The 13,890-nt window shown below is 45.5% G+C and overlaps 1 protein-coding gene across 11 annotated transcripts in view; it reads right to left on the bottom strand.

The window, feature by feature from the left end:
* Nucleotides 1–2,899: 2,899 nt before the first annotated feature.
* Msrb3 (methionine sulfoxide reductase B3) overlaps nt 2,900–13,890 on the bottom strand; it is a 128,099-nt gene continuing 117,108 nt past the window's right edge. For all 11 annotated transcript variants that reach the window (XM_087559009.1, NM_001398959.1, XM_087559002.1 and 8 more), the window contains 2 exon segments: nt 13,539–13,636; nt 2,900–6,023 (listed from right to left, as the gene is read on the bottom strand). In XM_087559009.1, coding sequence (XP_087415135.1) covers nt 5,853–6,023; nt 13,539–13,636 — 269 coding nt within the window. In that variant the 3' untranslated portion in view covers nt 2,900–5,852.

The raw sequence follows: 13,890 nt of genomic DNA on the forward strand, positions 1-13,890 counted from the left end.
CTTGGGGCTCTCAGAAACTGACCCACCAATCAAAGAGCATACACAGGCTGGATCTAAGCCTCTCCGCATGCTTGGTCTCCATGTGGGTCCCTGCATAGTTACACCGAGAATAACTAGTAAACTACATTGCCTAGGGGACAGAGTCTTTGTGGTCTCATGAGCTTGAGGTCCATTTGTGATTGGCCATGTATTACTTGGGGATAGAGCATACCTCGTTCTGAGCTTTCATGGAGCATCTTTAAGAAGACCACACATCTCTGATCGGAGGCAATGAAGCAAATTGGTTGACTTATAAAGATTATTTAATGTGTGACTCGGTTGAGGTGAATATAAAAATTCCTATGTTGATCCTGAAGTCCTGAGAAGTAAAACCTCAAGCAGCCCCATCTCAACTCTTAAATTCTTTTGAGCTAAGAAGACACAGAGCCTCTCTTAACCCATATCGTAGTTACTTACGTTTCTATACCTTCACCATGTCATGACCCCTGAGCAGCTAATGCTCCGTGGAGGCTTGCCTTGACCTTCTGCCTGCTCCTGAGAGCTTGTAAGGTACTCACCAAGCCTTGGTGATGGGAAAGGACATTTGTGTTTGCTGGAAGCATTGTGGTGGACACCGCAGGGAAGGCTTGAACACTTTCACACAACAGAGGCCCCATGACCTCCGCCCTATCACATCATTATCATCTATAATCTAACTAAAAAGTCTGGGAAACTACATGTGGAGTGAGGATGTGACTTGACGTGGTGCTGTCAAGTTTTATGTCAGCTCGATAGTAGCTTGAGTCATTCGGGAAGAGGGACTGAGAAAATGCCTCCACTTGGCCTATGGACAAGTCTGTGATGTGTTTTCTTAATTAGCGGGTGATGTGGGAGGGCCACTGTTGGTGGGCTTAAGCTGGGACAGATGGTCCTGGGGTTATAGAAGGTAGGCTGGGCAAGCCAGTAAGCAAGGCTGCCCCGGTAGATTCTGCATCAGTTCCTGCCTCCACATTTCTGCTCTGACTTCCTTCTATGATGGGCTGTGATGTGGAAGTCTAAGAGAAATGGACGCTTTGTTCCCAAGTTGCCTTTTGGCATGTTGTTTTACCAGAGCGATCAAAATCCTCATTCAGACAGCTCACAGACCTCGGGAGACAGAGGCAGGTGGATCCCTGTATGTCTGGGGTGGGAAAAAAGATAATACCCAACTCTTAGATGCTTGTGGCTTTGACCCACAATTGTTCAGAATTTTCTATGGTCACATGATAACCTTTCTAGTATTTGGGGTTGGGAAGCCTCAGAGCTGCTTGGTGCAGGGCTGGTAGTCATTACGAAGCAAGCTGTTGTCTCTCAGGGTTAGCCTAGGACATCTGAGTGAGAAAGGGCTGAGTTCCTGTCAGAACATTCTTCTGTAGCACATGGCACATCTTCAAGCCCTACTTTAAAATGGTGGACTATTAATCAGCTTCCATGAATTCAAGAAACAATGGCTAGAAATCAGTACCAGGCACCTTTCAGACTGTCCCATGACTAGCTCCTAAATTCAAACTTTGTTGGATACAAAGTATTGTCCAAAGGTCATTTTATTACTAAAACAGGGGAAATGTTAATATATATGTTTATATCACATATATAAATATATATGATGAGATATATGTGCATGCTCTATGTGTGAGTTTGAATGAGAATAGCCCCCATAGGCTCATATATTTGAATGCCTGTTTCTCACTTGGTGGAACTATTTAGGAAGGATTGGGAGGTGTGTCCTTGTTTGAGAAGGTGTGGCCTTGCAGGTGGGCTTTGAGGTTTCAAAAAGCCTTTGTCAGGCTCAGCCCACACTTGGACCTCCATCCCTGACTGACTGCTTGCCTGTAGATCAGGATGTAAATATTTAGCTACTGGTCTAGTAAAATGCCTGCCTGCCATCATGCCTAAACCTCTGAAAATGTAAGCAAGCCCCAAATTAAATGCTTTCTTTTATAAGATACCTTGGTCATAGTGTTTCTTTACAACAACAGAATAGTAACTAAGACTATCTATCTATATATATATATGTATATGTGTATGTGTATGTGTGTGTGTACGTGTATGTATATATGTATATATGTATGTGTATGTGTATATGTATATGTATATTTCACAGAAAGGTCCTGCATGAAACTGCTGGTCAGTGCTTGAGATCCCAGGAATGTAACTTAGAGAACTAACTGGAAAACAAGGCTCCAGCAGACCCCCTTCTCCCTCGAATAGGTTAATAAAACAAATAAAACCCAAATATTTCAACAATAAATAGTATCATTCCAAGATCCATCCATAGATGAGTTTTTATTTTGTTTTGGATTTCAGAGACAGGGTCCCAATTATAGCCTAGGCTACACTGGAACTCACTAGGTAGTCACAGTGAGTCTCCTGGCTCAGTGTCCCAAATTCTGGGATTACAGAATGAGCCACTATGTCTCATTTGCAGGGATGAGGTTTAAAGGTAAAAAATAATCCATGAGCAGTAGGGACCTCTCTACCTCTTTCTCTAGAGACCAACCCTTGACGTTTGTGTAAGTTTCACACTAGATGTTTCAGCAGAGCCTAAGCACCAACCACCAGGGCTGCTGCCTCACACTGCAGTCACCACAGTGGGAATTTCTAAAGCATATTTTTAGCACAACACACACAGGAACTGTTGAAGATTCTGCTGTGGTGAGGTGAAGGCTGAAGAAATGACCATGTCTTCCTGTCCTCTGGTCTTAAGGGAGCCCTAGAGGCCTTTCCTTACACAGAGTCTCCAAGTTCCAAAGTCTGGAGTAAAGAAGGCTCCCTGGCCCTAAGGACAGACCAGCTCAGTAGGGGACGTCCATCTACACTGTGTATGGTGGGCAGCCATATAGAAAGCACAAAAGTCTTCAGGAACCAGAGAAGAGAGACGTTTTTATAAAGAATCTTTATTATCTAATTTCTGTATACAACAAATATTGAAAAAGGCTTTTCAATGAAGATTTCTTGTCACTTTTCAAAAGTTTTAAACTATCAGAAGAAAAGTTATTAAAAAGCTCTCTAGGTCAAGAATCATACACAATCTTCAAAACATGATACTAATTTTCACTGTTTTTTTCCGTACTAAAGCAGGACATTTTAAACAACACGGAGGGGTTTTGTTCCAAGTGCTACGTCATTTGCATTAAGGTTTTAAATATATAAAAGAGGTGAGAAGTTTAAACATTCAGAAATACACTTGATGTTGCTGCTTCCTCCCAATCTGTTGGGTGCACACGTAGGGACATATTTCCTGTCTTCCAGCCCGTCTCTGAGCTGGGATGCAGGTAAGGAAGTCCGTGCACCTCCTGTGCTAAACAGCAGGATTCCCACAGATCACACACACCTCAGTCCACTGTACTCCACACTGTACTCCACATCCTGTGAAAGTAAATCTAGTCCTGGACAACTGACATGACTGCTCACTGACATTCTAGCAATACATCTCTTTAACATAAGGCAGAAATAGACCGGAATTTGATACCACGTGAGCCCAAAAAGCAATCTGGAATTAAACTGTGTGCACTCATTTTTCTTTCTTTTTCCTTTTTCATTTCAATGGAAGTGTGTATGTAGTGGTGGAAAAGAAAAAGCCGGCTTTTGTTAAAAAACAAAACAGTAAAAGTTAAAAGGAAACAAGATTTTTGTCATTGTTATGGTGTATGTGTGTATGTGTGTATATGTGTGTGTACATGTGTGCATGTGTGTATGTGTATGTGTGTGCATGTGTATGTATGTGTATGTGAGTATATGTGTGTATGTGTGTATGTATGTATGTGTATGTGAGTATATGTATGTATGTGTGTATGTATGTATGTGTGTGTGTGTATCTAGTGCTATAGTGTTATAAAAATGAAGGAAGAGTAACAAACCAGAGTGTCTGGGGAGGAAGAAGATCCTCACTTGTCTTCTTTGTCTAATCCAACACTCTGGCTTATATCCAAGGGACCCTGGGAAGGCTACCACACCGATGGAGAAAGGGCTGTGTGTCTCTCTGAAGGATGGATGTTGAGCTGTGACAGGATGGATGTCACGTGAGACCCACGTCTGTTATTAGCCACCCTACATGGGATCCTTCATGATGCTGGAAGACTTTATGGCAGCCGGGAAGCCTCACCTTCAACTTTCCCCTTGTTTCTAGAGAGTGAAGCCTGTGATGTGTAGAGCAGCCCTGGGCTTGGGGTAAACATCTGGGGCCAGGGGACCCCAGTGCTTAGGTGACTTTCCTGTGTGCACAAGGTTAAGAGCATGTGTGTCTCTAGAATTGGGTGATGCTAAAGACTGGCCAGGATGTCAGGACCTTCAGGAGGTACCCGGAGAAGGCCAGAAGCTGCTGGACATGGCGGTCTCCCCTTGCTTGGCCCAGCCTTTATTGCTCTCCACTGTGTCTGCAACTGCCGCACGCCTGTTCTCATCATTGCTACTGCTTACGAGGAACCCACGACAGGCTTCATCAAAAGTTCAGTGTCTTTCAAAGTTGCGTTTCAGGATTGGATGCTTATTGCCGAGACAGCACCTGCAACTGCTTTCACCTTTGTTCAGCCCTGTGAAAACCTCATGCCACCACACAGAGCTTCCACAAGCAAAACCTGCCCTATGGCTACAAGACAAAGGTCTGGCTTTCGGCTGACAACCAACAAAGTCCAGCTCTACCTCTTCCCATTGCAAAGTTGGCCTGCTCTGTGGCCTTCGAGGCAATTTTACACCGATCCTACTAATTTTACAGCAATATAGTAATTTTGCCCTGAGAGTATCAATATATCTTATAAATATGTGAGTCCTATTGTGTACAGGAAGATATAGGCACAATGGGGCTAAATGGCTTGTCCCTTGTACACACAGTAAAGCGTGGATCTTGGGCCTCACTATTCTGTCTTAATCCCCACCATCCTTGCACAGACCTCCTGATGCTATGTGAAAGTCTGGTTTAGCTGCAGGACCTGTGAGATGCTGTTGGGTCTTTTTACACAGCGTGGGATTATTTAGTGCTCAAGACTTCATGCTTGGTCTTCTCTGATCATTCTCTTTCCTACCGCCTTGATGAAGTGTGTTGTCCCTAATATTTTATTTTGCACTGGGGAAATCTTCTAAAATGTTCATCCAGATGGAGTTCACGTGAGGCATGCAGAGAAAGGCTTATGCAGAGGCAATGGGCAAGCATTCTTCTTTGGGAACTTTGGACAAAAAAAAGGGGCCCAGCATTTTACACTTGTCTTACATTCTGCTGTTTTCAATGGAAAAGAATATAAAATAAAGACCTGCTCAGAGGTAATGTTTGCGTCTCTGCGGCAACCTTCAGTGAGCCCTCTCACATCTGGCAACAATGTAACATACTTCGGAATGACTTCAGACCTTCACACCCTTCTAGTGAGAAAAAACAACCTGAGCTCAGACTTTCCACTCAGCCTAGCAATCTAAGGCAGCGCTCCATCTTTATCTCAAAGGCCACATGTCTAGCTGCTCTGCCTGTCCCAGCTCTTCTCTCTGCCCAGCTCTCTGATTCACTAAACGGCCTCCGTCTCTTAATCAAAAAAGAGGTACCCACAACAACAAACTTAAAGGAAGGTAAGCGTGGGAAGAAAACGATGCCAAGGCTACTTAGGAGCTTATGAAGAAGCCCCAAAAGCTATCTCCATCTGCAAGGCCTACACACAGTTCTGGACCTAGTCAACCGCAAAATACATGGATGGGCAGCACTGCCATCTAGACAAAAAAGAGAAAACATTTTCAATAGCATAAACTGCCCTTATAGCTTCTGAAAAAATAGCTCTGTTAAGATAAACCATTTTTGGTTTTTCAATCAGCTGTGCATTAAGAACACTTTGTTTCCACCGCCGGCCCTGACTCTATAGCTCAGCTCTGTCCGCTGCTGCTGGGCTGCTGCTCTCTTTGCTGCCGCCTCCTTCCGCCTCACCACTGTCTGCAGGAGTGAAGGACAAGGATGCCGAGTTGATGCAGTATCTTTTGCCGGTCGGACGAGGTCCATCGTCAAAAATGTGCCCAAGATGAGCACCACACTGCAAGAAAGAAAGGACGCTTAGGGCACACATGCACAAAGTGGGCTTTGAGGGGAATGCACGGGAAGTAGTGGGAGTGGATGACCGGCCTGGGTAGGGATGACATCCTGGACCATTCCTCATCTGCCTGTCAATAGCTGAAGAGAAGGTTCCAAACGGGCTCCGCACCACATGCTGAGAATAAAAAAACACTGGAACTGTGCGGACCAGCAATCATTTAGGAGCCACTGTACGTTTTGATCTGCGAACTCTCTCAGTCAGCTGGAAATTGACTGCAGTGATTTTATGAATTGAATTGACCCTTGATCTCCCCTTGTAAGAAACAGGGCAGAATGAAATCTCTTCCCTCCTGGCATGACTTTTGGCTTTGGATGGGTGGGTTTCAGATATGCAGAAGTCCACTGTAAAAGATACTCTCTAACTGTCCGTGACAGAGATGGTGGCTGCTTTCATGGGTGGTAAAACTTAACACCAGTCCTGGATGTTCTTGGAACCCAGTGAAGCAGTGGCAGGACTCGGGAGATTTATGTCATGGTCACCAAAGCTGCAAACCCAGCGCGTGGGAAGTCTCCAGCCCTGCACTGTGGCCTGTTTTCTAGCTTCCAATAGGTGGCTGCCACGAACAAAGTACAGTGGAGAAGGAAGAGGCAGTTCACTCAAACCTAAGCTCTGACTATTTGAATACTGAGGAAGGTGAGGGTCAGAAAGAAGGATGGCCGGCCATGTTGTGCTAAGGGAGGTGTGATTTTGATATAAGCCTGCAGTAACTGTTCTGAAATTGAGTGTAGCTCCAGATGGTACCACATGCCACACACACATGCCTTCCACGTCTCAGCAGGGACAGGGTAGGTAGATGGAGAGACCAGTACACCACCTCCAACAGGCTTTGGAAACACAGAACTCATCGTGCGGCAGAGAAGCCAATGGCTGGACTAAATGATGTCCACAGGCTCGTTTAGCGGACAGCTATGGAGTACTTGTTACACGCCTGGCACTGTCCTAGACTGAGGATTCAGGCACCAATCCCTGGCCTCTGACAGCTTACCTGTCAGTGGGAGATACTGACAATAAACAAGAAAATCAGTGACCCGTAAGGTGTGGTCAGTAGAAATCAGTCAATGAGAGGAAAAGGGAGAAGACAGGGATGAGGGTAGGGGGAAGGAAAGTATCAAGATATAGAGTGGCCTCCAAGGTGGTTTTGGAAACACACGTGAAGGAAGTGGCTGTCTGAGTCCGGAGGAAGGAGTGAAGATTAAGGTAAAAGCAGGACAAAAACGGCTTATAGGTGATTTCCTCCCACTGAGCTCTTTACAGAACCCCTACAAACCGAGAGGAAGGGTGTACGAGCACGAAAGGGAGAGGGATGAGGAGAGAGATGACGTAAGGTGCTCATCAGAGTGGAAACGCCCAGAGTCTCGGTTCTCCGTTCGCAGGTGCTGCGCTCGGTGCCTGAGGCCCTCTGGTTTCTAATAAACAGTACCGATAGCTGCTTCAGCGCGCCCGCACTTCCGTGTAAAAGTTGCATCCTCGTGTTACTGCCAACACGCCGTGTCAGTTTATTAAAGAACTAAAAACGAGCCAGAACCCGTTTGAGCTACTGCCCGGGGGGGAAAAATATGAAGCAGGCCTAAAAATATATAAATCTCACATTATTTTGCTACAGTCTGTGCAGGTTGAGGTAATCTCGGATCGCTTTTCTTTCCTATCAACAGGTACCTGCAGCTAAGGTGCACCGTAAGACTCCATCCGCTCACCCTGTGGCCCAGTGAACAGACCTGTGCCTGCTGCCAAGCACGCTGTGACTGGCTCACATTTACTGATCTCATGGCACTTGGATCACCTCGGCGTCCGAGGAGAGTCTGCAGAGAAAAGCCCGGGGTGGGGTTTGCGAGCATGCACATCGGTAGTTACTGGGAGAACACAGCTTTCTGGGCAAAATAAACAAGATTGCTTTCACTCATTAATTGTCTCGTGAGTGGATGAGCATGCCTCCCTGTTGAGAAAGTATGGTAAGGACATATATGATAAGGACAGACTTAAAGTTTGTTAGACGTTACGTGGTCTTCTTAACTCCCCTACGTTTTTCAGTAGCTACATGGCAGTGATTTAAAATGGTGAATTAGGGCTGGAGAGATGGCTCAGCGGTTAAGAGCACCCGACTGCTCTTTCAGAGGTCATGAGTTCAATTCCCAGCAACCATATGGTGGCTCACAACCATCTGTAATGAGATATGATGCCTTCTTCTGGTGTATCTGAAGACAGCTACAGTGGACTTATATAAAATGGTGAATTAAGTCAATTTTCTGAAATGTCCTCTTATTTGCTAATTAAGGACCGTTCCTCTGATTAAACAGAAAGGAAAGAGTTTCACTTCAAAATGTATCCCTGGTACAGGCAAAAGGAACAGAGAAAAGAAGACACAGTTAGAAGAGGACAACAGTTATCTGCAAGCAAACATGGGCTAGAACCACCAAGGAGCCAATTCCAATGCCTTCACACTAGGGTCTTTTTACTCAAGCTACAGCTTGAGCCACATCGCTGTCTCTGATGCAGCAGAACCGGAGGAGGAAGACCTAAGCTTAGTTTCAGGCAAGCATTTATAGAGACAAGAAGGGGGTATCTAGCGTGGCACACAACTGAGTGGGGGTGGGGGTGGGGCGCGTTATGGCCTTTAACATAATTGGCTGGTGCTAGGAGCCAAACCATAAATTTAACTTCTGCATTTTTCCTGATTGGAGGTTATTAGGAAGTAAAGTGCCCCAGGCTTGTAACCTGGGTGTGTGTGTGTATATGTGTGTGTGTGTGTGTGTGTGTGTGTGTGTGTGTGTGTGTGTGTCTGTGTGTGCAGATTTGTTGGGAAATAACCTGGAAACCAGTGCTAGACACAGGTTTTGTTGGGGGTTAATTTGGAAACGTGCTAGATGCAAGTTTTGTTGGGGTGTAACTTAGAAACTGGTGCTAGACACAGGCCTCGTTGAAGGAGTAATCTGGAAAATGGTGCTAGGTACCGGCCTGTTAGTTAACTTGGGTTCAACCTTAGGTCAGGTTCTCCAAGATGGAGTCTGAACCCAAAAGATCAGGCCTCTCAATAGTGTAGTGCCCTGAAAACAATAGAGGTGACCTTGGGGTGCCCAACACAATATGCTTTAAAGGTTCACAGCATGCCAGGTCACGGAGGGTGGCACAGGTGTTCACTTCTATCTCCTCCACCACATCAGTGCCTGCCATTCATTGCCTGCTGCTTCTCAGGGAAGACTAACCACACAGCATGCTATGTCAGCTTCCTCTCAGGTATACCGGTCTGGGCTTGAGAGTATACAAGCCCAAAGGGAGCGCACATGGAGCCCATTCTCTCCAGCGTCTAGCCCAGCCAGAGGCTCAGATGATGGATGGAAGTTGTCAGTGATACATTGTTTCCTTAGCCGCTTGCAAGTTCTGCCTCCCTGGCCCCAGCCAATTGGCAATGTGCAGATCACCCAGCACACCTGGTAGTAACTGAAACAAACTGGTTGGCTGATGAAGAAACCTCTGAAGCCTGCTGTTAGTGATTTCATCCAGGGACAGACTCTCCGGTGTGCGCCCTCAGTTCCTTTAGGCGTTTATGCAGCTCTTTATTTTACAGAGAAACACTGCACCTGAGTATTCGAGTCGTCATTCCAAGGGCGCAGGTGAAAACCCATTCGAAAGGAAACGTTGGTTCTCACGGGAGGCCTTTCCCATTCTACAAAGTTCAGGGAGGGAGCCTACAGAGAACCCAGAGACAGGGTAGCCTAGGGAAGAGACCAAGAGTCAAATTTAACTCCCATTGCAATGCCCAGCTGTGCTGCGCCCACCCGAGGAACACAAACAGAGTTCTCCACAGATGCATAGCTCTGCACTGAGGTATTTCCCACTGTCCTCCAGGCCTTTCTCCTAGGATGTTTGGACTTTTTTTTTTCTTTTCTTTCTTTCTTTCTTTTTTTTTTTTTTTTTTTTTTTTTTTTTACTGTCAGCTTCTCTTAAGTGTTTGATCTGCAAAAGGAAGCACTTTCAAAGCTAGACCTTTCTTTCCACTTGGGCACATGGGCTCGAGAAAGGAACGGAAAAGAGTTTTCAGAAGAAAAGCGATTCTCTCTGCCATCAATGTTGTTTCCTCCCATGCTTCCTAAGGACACCTGCACACAAGCAGGAGCCCTGCTTCTTGGCGCTTGCAATATTGATCTTTTGCAAAGGAAACGGTTGTGAACTCACCAGTTTTGTGTTAGGATTTTACAGAAGGACCAGGTGATGCGCGGGCATCTTCAATCATCAGCCATATCAAAGTTGTCATCTACGGAAGATGACTAAGGCTTGGAGATGCACTAAAAATTGCCTAGGTTTGGAAACACTCTGTGGATATTCACCTTATTGGTTTCCTTAATGAGATAAATTAATAATGGTCTAAAACAAATGTGAGAGATACTCTGAGGGCCCTAGCAATAGCAAAGTCAGCACAACCCGTGTGAACTTGGATTTGACGGTTACCTTCAAGATTATTAAAGAAAGTCAGGGGATTTCTTAGTCTCCTGCTCATTCTAGATGTACAATTCTGACCTGCGGAAAGAAGGAGGCCCAGTATTTCCAGGACAGACTGCTGCACTAGCTTGCCTCTTTGACTGACTTTAACCTCCTGACAATGCTGCTTACTACCTGGGGGACTGGACCAGATAAGGACTCTTAGAGCCTCTGAACCCACAAAAGAGCAGCCCAGTGTTTCCCTCAGCTTAAAGACCAAGGCAGAGTCAGTCTGGTAATGCCACAGGAGGAGGTGGAAATGAAGCTTGGGAGAAACATGTCCCTGCCCCTCTTCAGAACAACAGAGACAAGCCTTCTCCACAGGACCAAGCGCTGACCACCTTCTGTGAGAATTATCCTGTTTTGGCATAAGCTCTTTGATCACCTCAGGACATCTTTGTAAAAGCCATTCCTGAACTCTGCCAGGAGAAGGGAAAGAAGGAAGATTATTCTGACCCTGAGTTACAGAAACTAGACACAAACTGATCAGAAATTAGGGACTCTGGGGAACGCTAATACTTCCTGTCCCAGTTTTCCAGTGCCTTTTGGATTTGTTTAAAGAACTCAGAATTAAAGACAGGCTACGAGCAAACGGAAAGTAGTGCACAACAGACTTGAAAGCAGGTTTTAAAAAGAGGGCACCTCACAGGCTGGTGAGATAGATGGGTCATTGGGTAAGGTCATTTGCCACCAAGCCACGGGAGGACATGGCTTCAATCCCTGAAATTCAGACAGTGGAAGGAGAGAAATTATTTCTGCATGTTGTTCTCTGACCTCCACACACAAGTTGTGGTGTGTCTGTGCATTTGAGAAGGGGTGACAAGTACACACATTCACACACAGAGAGACAGAGAGATGGAGACAGAGACAGAGACAGAGCGCTATTAGCCTGAAGAGAGGTTTACTAGTTGCCAAGCGCCTACACTGCAGATTATAGAGTACCTATGGTATACCTTCTGTCAAAATTGTTATATTCTTGAGTAGATAATCTCAACTGATTCTGTGACAGTTATAACATTATCAACTATAATTCAATTTAATTAAAAACTGAATCGCATTAAAGCAGATGTTGGGGGAATCGTGGAGGTTTTAAACATCTCTTCCAATTCACCTCTTTACAGTGTCCCCCGCCTCCTCCACACATACCCCTGTCCAAAAGAGAGTTATGGAATCAAATTTCCTAGATATAAACCTGGGCTATGCCATTAGCACTATTCAGCTTTATTCAACTGCCTTCTCTGGGGCTCAGTTTCCCCACCTGTAAAGTGTGAATGAGCTTATCGTGACCACTAGCCAGGAGAGCACCAGAAAACGCTGCCCTACAGACGGTGCCCAATACATTGAAATTAGAGTCTCTGGGAATCAAACCCAGCGGTAGAGAGTTCCCCTTCATGCACAGAGGAGAACAAACTGAAAACCTGAGTTAAATGAATGACAAATTATGTTTTTCAAGGGAGAGGGAGGTCTTCAGACATGGAAGATGTATAATTGATAATCCTACTTTTGAATTGAAAACAGAAATTCTCAGAGTGTATTGTCTATGTGTATGAAACTGTCAAACACATTTAGTAATAAAAAAACCCACATACAAATTCATTGGATGGTGAGGTTCAAAGAAGCACCCTCCATCTTGGCAATAAAAGCACCACTGACTTCTCTAAGAATCTTGCACCTGCTGAGGATGAGAAACTGGACAAAGGGCAGTAGCAGAATCCCGAGGGAAGCGCCCATGGTGGCCACTCTGCTCCTGTAGTGGCCCAACTGTACCTCCCTTTACTCCATCTGTGCAAAAACATCTTCCAACAACACAGTCTTGGGTACCAGAGTAAATGTCAGTAACGCAGAACTCTGAGTCTATCTTTCACCTGTTTGGGGCAGATATGAACTGAACTGAATGGGGCACACGCCATGGCTCTTTCTCTGTACAGGAGTTTCAGCTGTGTCCCTCCATTAGCCACCGGTGAGTTTAAGTCTCTCAACACATTAACTACTCTCCCACCCCCCTCAGAGTACCCCCACTTCCATCGGTTAATGATGGTAGCATCCGTTTGGTTGCAGAAGAATGGGGTGGGGCTAACTAGAGCATCCTTGGAAATAAACACAAATGTAGACACTGGCAGAAACACAGAAAGAACCATCTTAGCTTGTACTCCTCTCCGATGAGCCTTACACTTTGACAGCTTGCCTCTTGGCTCTTGCCTCTGACCTGTACCCAGGAAAAGCCATTTCTGAGGTCTTCACAGACTGTGTGTGGTCATTAAAGACATTATAAATAAAGACTGGATAATACAACTGCAGGGGCGACATCAGTACATCAGGCTACACAAAGCTATACAATGAAATCTTCACTCATCCCGCCCCCCAATGCTTCATTCACCATTATAGTGAGAAGACTAATCTGATTCCAAGACAGACTTCAGACTGGCAGGTAAGGAGACTAGGTCAATTACCAATAGAAAGAAATCTCAGTCTCCAGCCTTCATGCCCTGATAATGGTTCTAGGATGCCTAGAGACAGAGTAAGATAAAGCTCATCTCCCCCAGGATTTCCCCTAATGTGCTTTAAATCAGTTCTGCGAGCTCACTTCGGGGTCTCTCTATCTTGGTAATAGGGAGACCCCACCATGCTGTACTTCTGAAGAATAAAACACTTGCTGCGTTTACATACTATTTGAGGTCGGGGTGTCATTCTTCGATGAATCATGGCCCCTTACAATAGTAAATCAAACGAAAAAAGTTCCCCCTACCAATGATTATTTAATATTGCTGAAGTCAACAACTGGCCATTGGGTTAGTGTTGCTAAAAGTCTGAAGATGAAGGTATCATTCAGACATTAAAAAACAGTAATCTGCTGTTCTTGTGTGTCCCTCTTGTGAACAGTCCCCTGGCCTTAGTTACTACAATTAAGTACAATGAGAGAGAAGCCTTGGGAGTGCTGGCAGCAGAGTGAGCCTCTGGGGTTTGCAGGAGGAATCGACTCACCTGAGAACAGCTTGTCTCCACCCTGTGCATCCCATAGGAGAAATCGTCTGTGAACTCGATGGCCTCAGAACTGATCACATCGTGGAAGGAAGGCCAGCCTTGGGTAGCGCGGGTGCACGGGCCAAAAGAGAAGAGAGGAAACCTTCGGTTAGAACGCAATTCTCAAGAACAGGGCAGCAAATGATGGGGAACCTTAGCTTGTGACCAGGACTTCGTCCAGCTGGGGGAGAAGGCCAGAAGCTTCAAGAGAACCTTTGCATGGAGTAAGAACACATAGAGGTTTAACCCCTTCCTCACGTGGGATGGAGGTGGGGATGAGCTGTTGCTGTTCCCACGACTGTCTTTTGAGTCA

This window comes from Rattus norvegicus, chromosome 7, assembly GCF_021556685.1.
Source record: "Rattus norvegicus strain SHRSP/BbbUtx chromosome 7, alternate assembly SHRSP_T2T, whole genome shotgun sequence".
In the NCBI taxonomy this organism is placed as follows: domain Eukaryota; kingdom Metazoa; phylum Chordata; class Mammalia; order Rodentia; family Muridae; genus Rattus; species Rattus norvegicus.